General features: G+C 44.2%; 1 protein-coding gene across 4 annotated transcripts in view; it reads left to right on the top strand.

Moving 5' to 3' along the window:
* Positions 1-15,959, top strand: part of srgap2 (SLIT-ROBO Rho GTPase activating protein 2) — a 57,321-nt gene that overhangs the window by 19,581 nt on the left and 21,781 nt on the right. For 3 of the 4 annotated variants that reach the window (XM_083939038.1, XM_083939037.1, XM_083939040.1), the window contains exons 2-3: positions 8,690-8,882; positions 15,314-15,476. In XM_083939038.1, the coding sequence (XP_083795164.1) occupies positions 8,690-8,882; positions 15,314-15,476 (356 nt within the window). Of the gene's footprint in view, positions 1-7,682; positions 7,753-8,689; positions 8,883-15,313; positions 15,477-15,959 lie in introns of those variants that run through there. The other variant, XM_083939039.1, reaches the window with a different exon arrangement.

Below are 15,959 nucleotides of genomic sequence, written 5' to 3'. Positions count from 1 at the left end.
GTCAGCGTGTATACGGTGTTCTATAAGAGCTTTTATTGATACAGTTAGTGTCCTAATCCATTAATTTAAAGTTTTGTCTTTTACAGATCAGAAAATATAGCTTGTTGGGAGAAAGAGTCTATTTACAATGATATGTACACACATACAGACTGCATATTAAAGTTGGCTACATCTGCATGAGCCTTGCACTCCTTTCACCACATCACTATATCATTTGCCCCATGAAGCCTCTCCCGGTCCTCCCCTCCTCTGCCTTGGGAAGAAGGTTGGGGCTGTAGCTGGAGACAGCGATGGTGTGACCTCGAGGTGGATGTGGCGATAGCATCTCATGTTATCAATGGCTGTTCTCGGCCTTGTCCTTTTATCTGATGGAACAAAATTCCCCTGCTCTTTTCCCCACAGCCTTCCACTGCCACTCAGATAAAGATCGGCAGCCATCGCAGATATGGCCTTTAACTTGCGTTGCCGCTGCCCGCCCTCTCCTCTCAACTCTCAATATATTCTCTATCTCCATCTCTACCATTTCCCCCCCACGGCCATTTTTGCCATAACACTAATGTCTCTTGGAATGCAGTGATAAGAGTTCACTGCATACATACTGTACGCCTTTAGTATCATACATCTTCTTCCTACTGTGTGTGTGTGTGTGTGTGTGTGTGTGTGTGTGTGTGTGTGTGTGTGTGTGTGTGTGTGTGTGTGTGTGTGTGTGTGTGTGTGTGTGTGTGTGTGTGTGTGGTGTGTGTGTGTGTGTGTGTGTGTGTGTGTGTGTGTGTGTGTGTGTGTGTGTGTGTGTGTGTGTGTGTGTGTGTGTGTGTGTGTGTGTGTGTGTGTGTGGTGTGTGTTAGAGGCTGTCAAACACAACTATTAGATGACAGAGGGAGGCCATTACACACTGTGTTAGGCTTAAAAGCGCTGATGCTTTCCTCAGGGGGGCATTTACATGCTTGCGCACATGCACACAATGCCGTTAAGGTTCCTGTGAGTCATTGGTGCTGACCAGACTAATTCTGACAGGAGTGAAAGAAAAACTAAAAAAGGGACGATGGAACACTTGATGGAGGTATAATGTAGAAGTAGGGAGTCATTACGCACTGTCACTCATTCAGCAGAATTATGACAAGTGTTAACCTGATAATAAACCGTACCGTAGGGTCGCTGGTTCAAGTCCCTGTGTGGACCATGTGTGGAGCGTGGACTGGTGGCTGAAGAGGTGCCAGTTCATCTCCTGGGCACTGCCGAGGTGCTGTTGAGCAAGGCACCGAACCCCTAACTGCTCGGGGCGCCGGTCACTGGCAGCCCCCTCGCTCTAACATCTCTCCTTAATTGCATGTATAGTTCCTGTTTGTGCATGTTTGTGTATTTCGGGCCTGTGTGTAAAATCATTAATAATAAGAGTGAAAAAATTCAATTTCCCCGTTGGGGGATAAATAAAGTAATTCTTCTTCTTCTTCTTCTAAAGATGAGAATGAAACTTTACCCACCCGGTGATATGTCCCGTGGCCATGCGTCACTGTTTTAAAGCAGTCTTGTGTCTCCGACGATTCTTGTAATGCTGCATGCTTAGAAAGCTTGCTGTCCAAAATTGATGAGGTTGACTGAAGTCACTACACACACTGTCAGACAGAACACTCGCTTAGACGGACACACACTCAGCGGGCTCCCTCCCATGCTTGTGTTGTGGATTAGTCAAATCCCCCAACTGGCTGCTAAGCTGATCAAGGGGGGTGTGCCGCATTGGTCATTTTGGAAACACTGGAAAGACACTGTACACATGTTGACTGACACACACACACACACACACACACACACACACACACACACACACACACACACACACACACACACACACACACACACACACACACACACACACACACACACACACACACACACAGTGGGGCAGCTCAGCTTAATAATGTCTCTCCTGCTGGTCCAAGATGGTACATGTGTGCATTGTTGTCCGATCATACTTATTCAAACCTTCTCAGACAGATGGTGTAGGACACTTTAATGTCATGGTTTTCATCCCTATGACGACGCATATGTGTGTTTGTGAGAGAGAGATAGTGAGAGAGAGAGAGGGAAATAGATGAAGGCTGTTGGAACAGACTGTGGCCCAGATGGCTGCGTCCAGCAGAGACAGGAAATGGAGGTGACACCAGGTGGATATTACCCCTGAGGATGAACCATACACACACACACACACACACACACACACACACACACACACACACACACACACACACACACACACACACACACACACACACACACACACACACACACACACAGGCCTGTCTCACATTATGTGAACTGATGTATTGTAAGATAGTGTGTAACCTCATTTATGTGCTGAAACATTTAGTCAACAATTTGGTAATAGATTAATTGTTGAGTAAACTGTCAAGAAAAAAATGCAAAACAACAGGAGGATTTGCTGATTTGCTCCGTTTTATTGTTGCAAATTGTTGTAAGTGAGAAGCATGAAATGTGCTGGAGCCAGCCAGTCAGTGCTGCCCAGTGCATTGGCATTACGCACAGCCTGTCACTGTGTCTGTCTTCACTCAGTCGCTAAGATAGACTGCATGAATTAGCTTTGTGGCTAGCAGACTACCTCTGCTCACAACACCGCTATGAATTTCAGCCTGCATGCACATTTTTTAAGCCTTACATTGTTGAAACAGAGCAGCTAATATTGACAGAGAGAGCAACAAGTTTGCAGAACGCCGCGTTGTTCCTTCAGCTCCCTGCTGCACACCCAGCTCCAGTGAGGAGAGAGAAACATGACTCACACTGATCTAAAACGTATCTTTTTGTTTGATTAAAAGCATTATTCTGGATTCTGTTACTCTACAATTAAAAAAAAAAAATAAAAAAAAAAATCCAAACCCAAAAATTTAAAACCAAATACCTAGCCAACAGACAAACATCCAAAATGTCAAATAAATAAGTCCAGCCCTAGGAACAATTAATCATAACATAGTTTAATGGCAGCCCTAATCTCACATGAATGTCATCTATTCACAGTCTGTGTGAGATGCAAGCCCTCCCCCCAACACACACTCTGTCGGCGTCTTTTCCAGACTGGGTTAGTAGAGCAGGCAGGCAAGCAGGGGGCTGTAAATGGCTGAGGAGCTAGTTAACTTTTGATAAGCAACCCTTTTCATTATGTATAGCGACCCCAGCCCCCAAACTCCAAACCCCACTGCCCCACTGCCACCACAGGAGAGGAATCAGAGCATGAGATGGGTAGAAAGGGCTGCTGGTGTGAGGAGGGGTAAGTTTTACCACAGAAACTTTTGATATTTATGCCAACAGAGAGGATAAATTCAGATGGAGGATTAGTTAAACTGCTTTAGCTTTAGTGAGAGGCGAAATTGATAGTTCTTTTGTTGTAGGTGTTTTCCCCCAGTTGGTTGACGTGGGAGACTGACTCCCTCCAGTAGCTTTGTGACCTCCGACCCCTGACCTGTGCTCCCCGGCTTACGGAGTGCAAGGAACCCTGACAAGAGCCCACATGGCTCAGACTGCGGGCCTCATGCATTAACACACACATGCACATGCACACACACACACACACACCTCACCTTCCATGAGGAGTCCTCTCTCTCCTCAAGCTGGATATGAAGCATCTCACTAGCCAGTAAAGGGTTAATGACTTCCTGATCTGAGTAGTCCTGCAGAGGAATTTACCCCCGCTGAGTATTACCCCCCCCCCCCCCCCCCACAAGAACTCACCAGCTCCCTCCCTGTCACCTTCTTTTCTCTCTCCTCTCCTCACATTATTATGCGTTATTATGTGTGGAATAACTCACATTATGTCCACACATAACCTCCCCTCTGTAAAACCACAAATTGACATTTTTACGGATTTAACAAACAAGACATTACGTGTTAATGAGTAAGACTTAGCGGGTGCTAGTAAACAAATGTTGTTACCTGGTTTGGCCTGCATCTTGTTATTCAAACCTTTCTTATTCATTATTAACAAGATGTTGAAAACATTTCCCATAAAATTCAGATTTTGGCCTTTTATGTCAGTGAGCCTAACTCTCACAATACATTTCTTTATTTCGTGGTTAATCAGTGGTTCATAGGTGCATGCAGAATGTTTGTTTGTTTGCTGAGAGGTCAGAGGCTTGCTTCCTCGCCTGGCTGAAAGCATCCTTCAGTACTTTGTTCTCCAGAATCCAGATATGAAATATACCAAAGTGGACACCCATAACTTTTTACCCTTTTTTTAAATATCATGTTCTTCACTTATTCATGCTCTAGCACAGCACAAAGTAGCGATTATAACTCTCATATCCTCTGCTCTCTGGCCATCTTCCTCCTCTCCTCCTCCACGCAGAGCAGGTCGGCCGTGGTTTGGCTTCAGCAGAGTTTTCCATGTCTGAAAGTCACTAAGCTTGTTAACTGGCCTCCTTAAGACGACACTACTTTTCCTAAAGGTTTCAAGCTCTGGGTGAGAAAGGAAATGCCTAAATAAGTTTTTGTGTTTGTCCATGTATGTCTGCGTGTGTGTGTGTTTCTGTGTGTGTTTGTTTTCTGAGGAAAGTCCAGATCCAAGGAAAAGACATTGGCTGGAATCTTTCCATTCCTGCAATAGCTTTCCCTCCAACACTTACTGTACTGTAATTCTATCTTCTCCTCTACTCTCCAACTCACTCGTGTGTGTGTGTGTGTGTGTGTGTGTGTGTGTGTGTGTGTGTGTGTGTGTGTGTGTGTGTGTGTGTGTGTGTGTGTGTGTGTGTGTGTGTGTGTGTGTGTGTGTGTGTGTGTGTGTGTGTGTGTGTGTGTGTGTGTGTGTGTGTGTGTGTGTGTGTGTGTGTGTGTGTGTGTGTGTGTGTGTGTGTGTGTGTGTGTGTGTGTGTGTGTGTGTGTGTGTGTGTGTGTGTGTGTGTGTGTGTGTGTGTTGCCCAGGGTGTCTTCAGGTACAATGAATGCTAGCAGCAGTATGTGTGGCTCCTGTATCTAGGCCAGTTCGGAGCAACCTCCAGGGCCGACATCACTTCTGTCAGCATCCGACTATAAACGCCCCAAAGCGGGTGGTGTGTTTGCTGCTAACTTGAGCTGTAAAAGGTAAGGTTGCAGGGGGAAAAAACATGACTTTGAGGCTCCACATTGTGCTTTCCCAAAGAAGGACTATGTGATTGGTTGGGTTTTCTTTTGACAGCATCTTCATTTTTCTTTTTTTGTTTTATTTCCTTCAGAATATCCATCGCACATTTGTATGCAGCAACACGTCTGCCCCACTGCAAAATTAACAGCACACATTGACCATGGCGGTAATGTGATTCTAGTGTGGTTAGGCTGTCTCCATCCATCATCTCTCCCCATTTTCATCCTCCCTTTTTCTGGGTCGGAATAAACAAAGTAATCAATAATGGATGATGGTGGGGAGGGGCAGGTTTGGGTGACATGGTTTGAGAGAGGTTTCTGCCATTTCATCCTCACATTGATTCTACATAGAACGCAAGACATATGAAAGGTATACATTCACACACTTAATCACACTATACTACCCCCTCACTTCCACAAGGTTTCCAAAGCTAACTAACAGGTGGTTCCTATGACTGGGTTGTAAGAACAGAGGGAAAACAAAGAGAAAGAAATTGACTTCTGTGACATATATGTAAATGTACGTATAGCTAAAGCTTGTTTATATGTAGCTCTACACCAGGGAAGTAATCTTACACTAAAGAAATCCTGAAGGGGCGTCTTATTTTAAAGCAGGATTTCTCAGCTCGATCAGTTTCTTTACATGTTAATAATGGCAGGTGTTGATTGGTACGGTTTGACGCGCACAGAGTTTAGCACCACCTCCATCTTCTTTTGCAGAGTATCTTTGTGTTTGGTTGGCGTGTTGGTGGGACTGGTGGACCAGGTGTAAAGTGTATGGACAAGGCTCACGCAGACAGAGCCAGAAAGCCCTCTGCGCTACAGAGAGAGGAGGAGGAAGGGAAAAAAAGAGGAGAGCATCAGTAAAGTAGAATCCCAGAGCCCGATTACAAGACCTGCTCTCATCTGCCTGGAAAATGTGACTGTGGGTTGTCTAGTGGGGGCGGAGGCGTCACATTCCAGTTCACGTCCCACTTCTCACTGGCTCAGGGGTTCAATCTTTGACGAACTTCTCACAGGATCTATCCCCGTTTCTCCGCTAATTCTCCTCTCCTGTAGTTAGCGTTTGTGAAGCCACACAGCCATATATTTTGTAAATGGATCGCGCTGCCAGAATCACGTTTTCATCCTTATGCGACACTATGGGGCCTGTTTTGGGGGAACGTGCATGGGGCCTGTTTCGGGGTAACATGCATGGCCTCCCTGTTAAGTTAATTTACACCCATTAAACCTCCTATGTACTAGATGGTTGAGGTCAGGCGTCACCCTTGAATGGTTTAGGTCAGGAGAGCCCATTGGTGAGGGGATAATACCTGATTGGATTGGGTTTCCGGTACAAATCAGGTAGTGACACTGATTTCTAATCATTGAGGTCGCATATTAATATATATCGATATTGTGATATGAGACTAGATATTGTCTTAAGTTTTGTATAAAGTAATGGGACATAAGTGTTGTCTTTTAAAGGCAGCATTGCGGTAAAGTGATGTGATTCTGTTTAAGCTGTTCTGTTATTTGCCTTTACCCACTTAGTGATGATATCCACATTACTGATTATCTAAACTCAGATTGTATAAGTATGTTTTGAAAGCACAAATAATCAATCCTGATCATCGCAATATTGATATAGAGGTATTTGATTTTCTCCATATTGTGCACCCCCGCCCACACACACACATACACACACACACACACACAAACTGCTAATAGCCTAATGCTATCTTATGTTACTCATGGATGGAAGCACTTGTTTTCATTTAATATGTTTGTGCATATGGTGTGTTGTTGTGTTGTGTGGGCTAATTACAGGGCCGCCAACTCAAGGTTTTGTGTCGCAGACCTTGAGAGGCGGGGAACACTGACTCACTCCCCGTCATTGACAGCCCTGTGCAATGAGGAAATTACACACAGACACACACAGACCACGAGACAATAACACGTGTTGTCAAAGCAGATTTTCACACCAGGTCATTAGCGCAGACTGTGTGTGTGTGTGTGTGTGTGTGTGTGTGTGTGTGTGTGTGTGTGTGTGTGTGTGTGTGTGTGTGTGTGTGTGTGTGTGTGTGTGTGTGTGTGTGTGTGTGTGTGTGTGTGTGTGTGTGTGTGTGTGTGTGTGTGTGTGTGTGTGTGTGTGTGTGTGTGTGTGTGTGTGTGTGTGTGTGTGTGTGTGTGTGTGTGTGTGTGTGTGTGTGTGTGTGTGTGTGTGTGTGTGTGTGTATTTGTTGCGTATGTGAGTGTTTTTCCCATAGTGTCATAATGCTCCTCTGTTCCGGCCTTTTTAATCAGTACAGAATGACTGTGAGCGGACACAGCCGCTGGCTGGTGGCACAATGTTTAGGTCTGTGTTTATGAGAGAGAGAGAGGGAGGGAGGAGTGGGGAGACAGGGGTGGTCAGACACATTTAGATATCCCACTTCTCTTTGTGGTAATGAGAAACTGCACTCTCAGCTGTTAAACACAAAGGCAGCATCAACAGTCGCTGTCGGCCGGCTAGATGGACAGACTGTCTGTCTGTCCGCCTGCCTGTGATTGTGTGTTTGAATTAGCGTGTGTGAGAGGGGAGTCTATACTGCGCTGAAGCCAGGATGGAAGCCAAAACTGTCCGCTTTCTGTACAGCCAGCGTTGTAAAGGTAGGACATCTGTGGCAGACTAGCCATATTACAGCTGCACGGGCTGGCGATTGACAAACTGTGTGTGTGTTGTTTCTTAACTCTGAAAAACGGGTGCATGTGCAGCCTACTCGGCATTGGCAGACAGCTATGAGAGCGTAGCATTAATCTGTCAGCTGTCAGCACCGATCCAGCTTATCACTGTCATAGTACGTGTGCCCTTGGGTGCGTAAAGTGTGTGCCTGTGTTGCTGCGGACGCTTTGTGTGTCCCAGTCTATAACTACAGTGGGCAGCACTCTCCAGAGGACTTTTTTGTAGCCGGTGATTGAATATGGTTACTGAGTGTGTCTGCGCTGAGTGCACTCTATTAATTTGAGGCCAGACTGGAGGAGGGAGAGGGGAAGGCAGGCAGAAGGAAAATGAAAAGTGATAAGCTGGAATAAATGTCTGCCTCTGGAAATCTCTGTGTGGAAGAGGAAAGGTGATTGCATACGCACAAATGCACACACACGTATGAAGAATATAATTATGTACACATATGCACAGCAGTCTATGCTTTAAGTACTGGTGGGAGTGGAGTGGATTTCAGCCAAGACTCCAGGCTCATGTGGCGGGGGGCGGTGGGTTCTCTGCCAGGTGTTTCACTGGAGCCTAGCTTCACCAACATCAGCTGTAACATCTTACACATTGTTTTGGCACATATGTTAATGATAGCACTGCACTGTCAACAGTAATGTATGCAGCTTACCCCCCAGCTGAATAGATAATTGCATGTCGTTCACCTTGTTCTTTTGTTTTTTTTAAAGGAAAAAGGCCTTTGATTTGAGAACAAACATTCTGCGTATGCCATTCTTTGCGGCGTCAGTGTGTTGATTACACCTGGATTGCAGTTGGCATAGTAAAGCTAACAAAGACGTTAAACTCATGTCCATCTCTCACTCTCTTTCGCTCCTGTAGAGATCCGTGCCCAGCTGGTGGAGCAGCTCAAGTGTCTGGACCAGCAATGTGAGCTGAGGGTGCAGCTGCTGCAGGACCTGCAGGACTTCTTCAGAAAGAAGGCAGAGATCGAGGTGGACTACAGCCGCAACCTCGAGAAGCTGGCCGAGAGGTTCCTCACCAAGACCCGCAGCACAAAGGACCATCTACTCAAGTATGGGATGCTCACACAGAGCACTGCTGCTTAGCTAATATTCTTCCTTTTTTTTAAGATTCCAAATAAGATGAAAAATTTAAAACCATGTGGAGCGATTTTCAAGATTAGTATCTTCCTTCCTGAGAAGTAGAGACAGGCAAAAAATATTGGCCAGTGCCTGTCTGGAAAATACTGACTGGCATCACTTCCTGCTTCCCAGTTTGATCTAATGAAACACCATTCCATTAAGATGCTCACTTCTGGTGTTTGTGTGTTTGTGTTTGTGTGTGTATGTGTATGTGTATGTGTGTGCGTGTGCGTGTGCGTGTGCGTGTGCGTGTGCGTGTGCGTGTGTGTGTGTGTGTAAATGTACATTAAGCCAGAAATGACCAGGTGGTGATTTTGTGCTCTGACTATTTTGCAGTGTCTTGCTGTGTGTGTAACCTTGCCCAAACACGGATTCACTCTCACTCTCTCTTCCTCTCCACCTCATTTATAAGGTGCATACAAATACACACTGGAGTTCATCATCTTTAGCAGCACGATATGTTCTTGTATAATTTAGCTTGGGTTTTTTTGTTATGGGAGCGGCCTGTTTCCCTGTGGGGAAGCATACACTGAAGTGTTAGCTAATCAAAAACCGCGCACGCACACACACACACACACACACACACACACACACACACACACACACACACACACACACACACACACACACACACACACACACACACACACAAACACATGCACACACACACAGTGGAGGAAGAGTTTGCTTTTTGTTTTAGCTAACTACGCCGTTTTGCATTCTCCATATTTTAGCCTGTGACTTGATATGAACCAAGGTACGTTTTAATACCTTAAACGCAGAGGAGCTTTGAGTAAGAAAACATAGGTGTAATGTATGCAGAAGTGGCAACACCCCTTTGATGAGAGTGCTTTCATGATTGATCACTGCTGCTGATCTGAATGGGCTGAAGGGCTCTGTGATCATTACCGCAGTATCATTATTACATCATTATCGCAGGGTTTTTTTTCCCATGGACACACGAGTAGTCGCACCAAGTGTGTCATGATTTGTAGGACAGCTGTGCAAGATCAAGAATTATTTACTCACCAACACGGTGGGGTTGGCTTGAGAGCCAAGATGCAAGGAACAGATGCAAGTATAAATGAGGAGACGCATTAGCTAAATGGAAAGCACCCATGGTGTTTATGTCCAACTTTTGCTTGTTCTTCAGCTTGTGTCACTAAGCGATTCTTATGTAAATAGATACATATAAGTTGTATATCTGGCCCCAATTCATCATATATATTCATACTCTTTGTCATATCTCCAATAAATAATGTAATCATTCTGTTTAATAAGATTTAATGTTTGCATTGATGTGAATTATTCACCAATGAGCAAAATCAGAAATTGGTGATAAATCAGTTAAAACATCTCTTATCTGAGGACCCCTATTGTATAATTGTGTTAAGGCTGCAAAGGCATAGTGTTTGTTTTACTGCCTCGTCATAAAATAATTAAATAAATGTTTGCAAAAGAACAATTAATTGTTACTTGCTTTGATATTTATCATTTTTCATTTGACTTAAAGGGAGAGTTCGGCTTAGAAGTTTGGTTGTATGATATACTTATCCATATTAGTAGTTGGCGGTTAGCATGACGGTTAAGCATGGCAGTTAGCAAGACGGTTACCACGCCGAAGTTATGACATTAAAGGTAAGCAATGTACTGCTGTGAAGCTGGGCAACAGCTAAATGTTTAATTTTGTTTTAGCCACCTAAAAAAACATTTCAGTTGAACCCTTCTGTCAGACAGCGCTTTCCTCCAGTTTCCACAGAAGCTCCTCCTCTCTGTCTCTTTTGGCTGTTAAGTCTCCATCTGCAAAAGTTCTTCTTTACACTCATAAAGGGATCATCTTGTCCCCACAGTGAACGGCATGGCATCTTCGCTGCCATAATCACTCTTTTTTATTTTCTTGTATTTGTTTATACATAAACTTTTTTTTAAGCTAGGCCTTTTTTTAAGGTGACTTAATTCGATTTTCTGCAGCTGCTGACCCCGTCCAATGCAGCATCTCTGTCTGGTTCTCCAAACTGGCGGCATGCTAACTGCCATCTACTATAGCTGATACACTATGGATAAGTACCTCATTCGACCCCATTTCAAAAAAAGATACTCTACCCCTTTAAGTATTAGAAGTGTTTTTCGTAGCCCTTTGCAGTAGAGGAAGAACCATCTGACTTTTTTTCCACTTGTCTTTTTTCTCTCTCTGGCTTCCTGTTCACCATGACCTCCGCTTCAGCCACCTTCCTCTTTTTTTTACCCTGCACTGTTATTGTTCTCTTTTTCTAATGCATCGTGCACTTTTCTAGAGACATTTATTTCTCTGCTGGAGGCAAAGATCCATGCTCTGCTCTCCAACACGGGCACAGACTAAAAGGGATCGATAGGGCCTCTAAACGAAACCCAATTCCAACCAAGAGGGTATACCCACACACACACACACTCTCACACACACACACACACACAAACAAACACAAACACACACACACACACACACACACACACAGAGTCATTTACAACACACACACCCTCCAGCTCAGATCAATAGAGACAGTTGTGTGTGTTTCCCTGTGTTTCATATTGGGGGTGGAAGACAGCAGAGGAGAAGAGAGGGCAAATGACTGCTGCTGCTTCATAATCTGTCAAGATGTCAAGGCAATAAAATAAATACAATTCACTGATTGATCAGTGTTCAGTCTTTACTTTACATTTTTCTTTCTGCTCACTCTCTTTTTACTTTTCTCTTCATCCAACATCTGTGTATTTAACAGTCCCCCTGCATCTGCTGCTGCTCAGACCGGGTGCCATACTGGAATTCCAGCTATTTTCCGGTTGTGTGTGTGTGTGTGTGTGTGTGTGTGTGTGTGTGTGTGTGTGTGTGTGTGTGTGTGTGTGTGTGTGTGTGTGTGTGTGTGTGTGTGTGTGTGTGTGTGTGTGTGTGTGTGTGTGTGTGTGTGTGTGTGTGTGTGTGTGTGTGTGTGTGTGTGTGTGTGTGTGTGTGTGTGTGTGTGTGTGTGTGTGTGTGTGTGTGTGTGTGTGTGTGTGTGTGTGTGTGTCTCCATCTCCATACAGCCAGGTGTTGACGGTGCTCCAAGCAATGTGTGTGTGTGTGTTGATCCCATGGAGACCCCTGGTATTCCTGTTATTTGGCAGACTGCATACAGCAGCAGCGGTGGTTGTGGGGGGTGGGGGTGCATGGTTTAGCCGTATTTGTGTGTGTGTTTGTGTGCCCTGAAGCTGACATGCTGATTGGTCACATTGAGAAGCCCTCGCAAGCTGCCCACTGACTTAGAGGCTATCCTTATGCAAAATATAAAGCCATCTTCACTGTTGCAACATGCTGCAGCCCCTCACACAACCCACCTCTACAGCAACATATTATTTCAATGTGGGTTTTTGAATTCTGGTTATAAAAGTTAATAAGGTCTTATTACCGCACGTAGACTGCATCTGTTGTGTACATCTGTTGAGTACTAATACAGCACAGCAATTCATCCAGCATAGTGTAACATTTTGGATGTCCCCGTCAACGTTATATTATTCTAGGATTAGCCAATGCTAGTTTCGTCAACTCAAGTAAGCAAGTGTAAAGTGAACATTTAACTTGAGCATGGCACAGCAGCGAGCCTCTTTTTTACTGTCTTTATTTAGCATTTTTACTAAAAAATCTCACAAAATACTACATTAAAAATACTCCTATTACTTTCACATACTCCGGTTTAAATAATGTGCCAGCAATTGGAACCAAGATACAATAAGGACCAAAAATCAGCATTCGAATTGGGCTCCAACCCAATTAACACATTTGATAATATTATTACAGCTCTTCTTGTGACTTTTTATACAATATTTAAGCAACTTATAAATAGAAATTGATTAATGCCCCAGTATAACATATGATGTCATTTCCCTTCTTTATTTTTTCTTTTCTTTTTTATGTTTGATTACTAGATGTCAAGTTTTTTTAGAATAATGCAGTAACATAAACCATTCACTCAAAAAAAATAAAGACATCTATTTAAAAAAAAATTACTTTCCCAGTTGTCACATATTCAAATTATATATGAAATAATTTTACATTGTAAATAGTAATTCCAACGCTCCCAGATGCTCCCAGATACTCCCAGATAATATAAATTACACGCAGCTAGATAAAAGACAAACAAAAAAAGACAATAATTAGAAGACCATTGAATCTGTATGAAAAAATGTCAAACAAACATTGTTCATCAAATATACACATTATCAAAAAAAATCAGAAAAGGAGTTTCTTGAATTTATCCCTATTACTTCTTTAGGTAAATTTTATCTTCTCCAGCCTACCATACGATCTACATTTTGTTTTATTGTACTTTGTGCCTGTATTTTATGAAGCCATTCCTGTCTCTTCATGCATCATTGTTTCAATCAATTTCTAAAATTCTTGTTCAAGTAACATGTGTCTCTGCAGCCTGGCGACTTGACAGAGCAGTTGGGCCTAATCTTTACCTCAGTCAGTGCATTTAACTATTTTGCTGTACAAAAGCGCCAACAGCGATGCTGCATTTAATGTTATGCTTTTTGTTCTTGAATGTAAATGACCATTTAGCATTTTCCCATCAATGTTAGTCAGAGGCATCACCTGACCTGAGGACCGACTATGCTCCCAAGCTTGCACCGTGTGACCTTCGGAGGGCCAGTGACATTTCAGTGTTTACCTTGTGATAGCTGAGGGCCACAGAGAGTAAGGTGATATTTCACCCGGTGCTGCGGTGCCATTACCATGGCGATCACTGGTGGGCTGAAGGTGACATGTCACATGGAGGCAGAGACGGTTTGCTTGAATAAATAGAGGAAGGAAAAATGTTGTGCAACTGGTGAAGACAGATGCACAGGAAAAGACACAGACAGCAGAGAGAAGTTGGAACAGTAAGTGATACAACCACGTGACCGTTGCTCAGGTTTAGCGTACAACACATGGAGAATTTCAATATTTGGAGTTTGTAATATGTGTGTAGGTGGTTTCCTTTTTTCACCCTTTTCCTTGAAATAATTTTTGTTGTTATTACACCCTGTTAGTCATCTGAACATCTGACCAGTGACAGCCGGTACCAGCGTATCGCATCACTGTCTATGACTCATCTCATCAGGCCCCTTTTCCCACACACACACACACACATACACACACACACACACACACCACCCCCACACTATACCCCTCGGTCAAAGACTGTCTCTGTCTGTCCGACCTTGTGGATGCTTGGGTCACTGCTCTACTTTTCGTGACCCCCTGTGTGTGTGTGTGTGTGTGTGTGTGTGTGTGTGTGTGTGTGTGTGTGTGTGTGTGTGTGTGTGTGTGTGTGTGTGTGTGTGTGTGTGTGTGTGTGTGTGTGTGTGTGTGTGTGTGTGTGTGTGTGTGTGTGTGTGTGTGTGTGTGTGTGTGTGTGTGTGTGTGTGTGTGTGTGTGTGTGTGTGTGTGTGTGTGTGTGTGTGTGTGTGTGTGTGTGTGTGTGTGTGTGTGTGTGTGTGTGTGTGTGTGTGTGTGTGTGTGTGTGTGTGTGCTGTAATGCCTTGCAGCTCTTTGCTGTCTCTATCCAGTTAAAGCTGCTCTTAACGGCACAAAGACCTTCTTTCATCCACTTACACTCACTCATAATCCATTTTATCCACTAGATGATCATCCATAACACCTACTGTACACACACACACACACACACACACACACACACACACACGTATTGTGTGCAGATAAAAGGGGCAATGCTGTAAGCAGACAGTGTTGCATCTGTGTAATGGCTTTATGGGCACTTGAAGCAAAGACAATGTAACAGTATTGAGCTATTAGACTGTTAGTGAAATCATTACAGTCGTTAAATCTTTCTCTGTCTTTTTTCATGTCTCTCCCTTTTCTTTTACTTCTTTCTGCAACAGCTGTGCTTGTGGGGGAGCCTTGCCTCTTCCTGCTGGGTTTTGTACCCTGGCTGAATCTCCTGTTTGGGCTGGCTCACCAACTGTGTGTGTGTGTGTGTGTGTGTGTGTGTGTGTGTGTGTGTGTGTGTGTGTGTGTGTGTGTGTGTGTGTGTGTGTGTGTGTGTGTGTGTGTGTGTGTGTGTGTGTGTGTGTGTGTGTGTGTGTGTGTGTGTGTGTGTGTGTGTGTGTGTGTGTGTGTGTGTGTGTGTGTGTGTGTGTGTGTGTGTGTGTGTGTGTGTGTGTGTGTGTGTGTGTGTGTGTGTGTGTGTGTGTGTGTGTGTGTGTGTGTGTGTGTGTGTGTGCATCTGTCAGCAGGATGAAAGGGGAAAATAGAAGAAGAAAGAGACTTAATGCTAGTCATTTATCTAAAAAAGATGCTTGGAGGTCCTTGAATACATTTTAACACCTTTTGTCTCTCTGTGCATAGGAAGGAGCACAGCATCTTATCCCCAGTGAACTGTTGGAACCTGCTGCTGCTTCAGGTGAAGAGGGAGAGCCGTGACCACGCCACGCTGTCCGACCTCTACCTCAACAACATCATCCCCCGCTTTGCACAGATCAGTGAGGACTCAGGACGCCTCTTCAAGAAGGTATCGCACAATCAAACACCATCAGACAAAGTCTGAGTCATCGTTTTTTGCCCTGTCCATCCATCTCTCCAGCATCTGTTTTCCATCTTGGCTGATTTATGGCGGCAAGTCAGCTGAACCTCCAGCCAGGAGAGTTTATGTTGTCAGTGTTACATACGGTAGCCTCATTCTTGTCTACTCTGATACCTGCCTTACTAGTGTGAGAGAAAAGAGAGGAGGCAGGGTGATGGTGAGAATGAAGGAATGTGGAGGAAGAACCGAAAAGAGAGAATTGGAATAGAGAGAGAGAGGGGCTAACATGAGAGGTCAAGAGAGAAAAGACAGAGGGTCAGAAGATCTGAGCTCACTGTGCCGTTGTGGAGCAAGATACCAAGGCTAAGTCAGATTCTCGTTCATTTCCAGACTGGGCATTTGAAACCAAATACACACACTCAGATGTTCAGTGCATCACGGTGGGATACAAGTAGGAATTGAGTGTGTATG

Source organism: Echiichthys vipera (genome assembly GCF_963691815.1).
Source record: "Echiichthys vipera genome assembly, chromosome: X".
Lineage (NCBI taxonomy): Eukaryota > Metazoa > Chordata > Actinopteri > Perciformes > Trachinidae > Echiichthys > Echiichthys vipera.
This window is presented reverse-complemented; position numbering and strand designations above follow the sequence as displayed.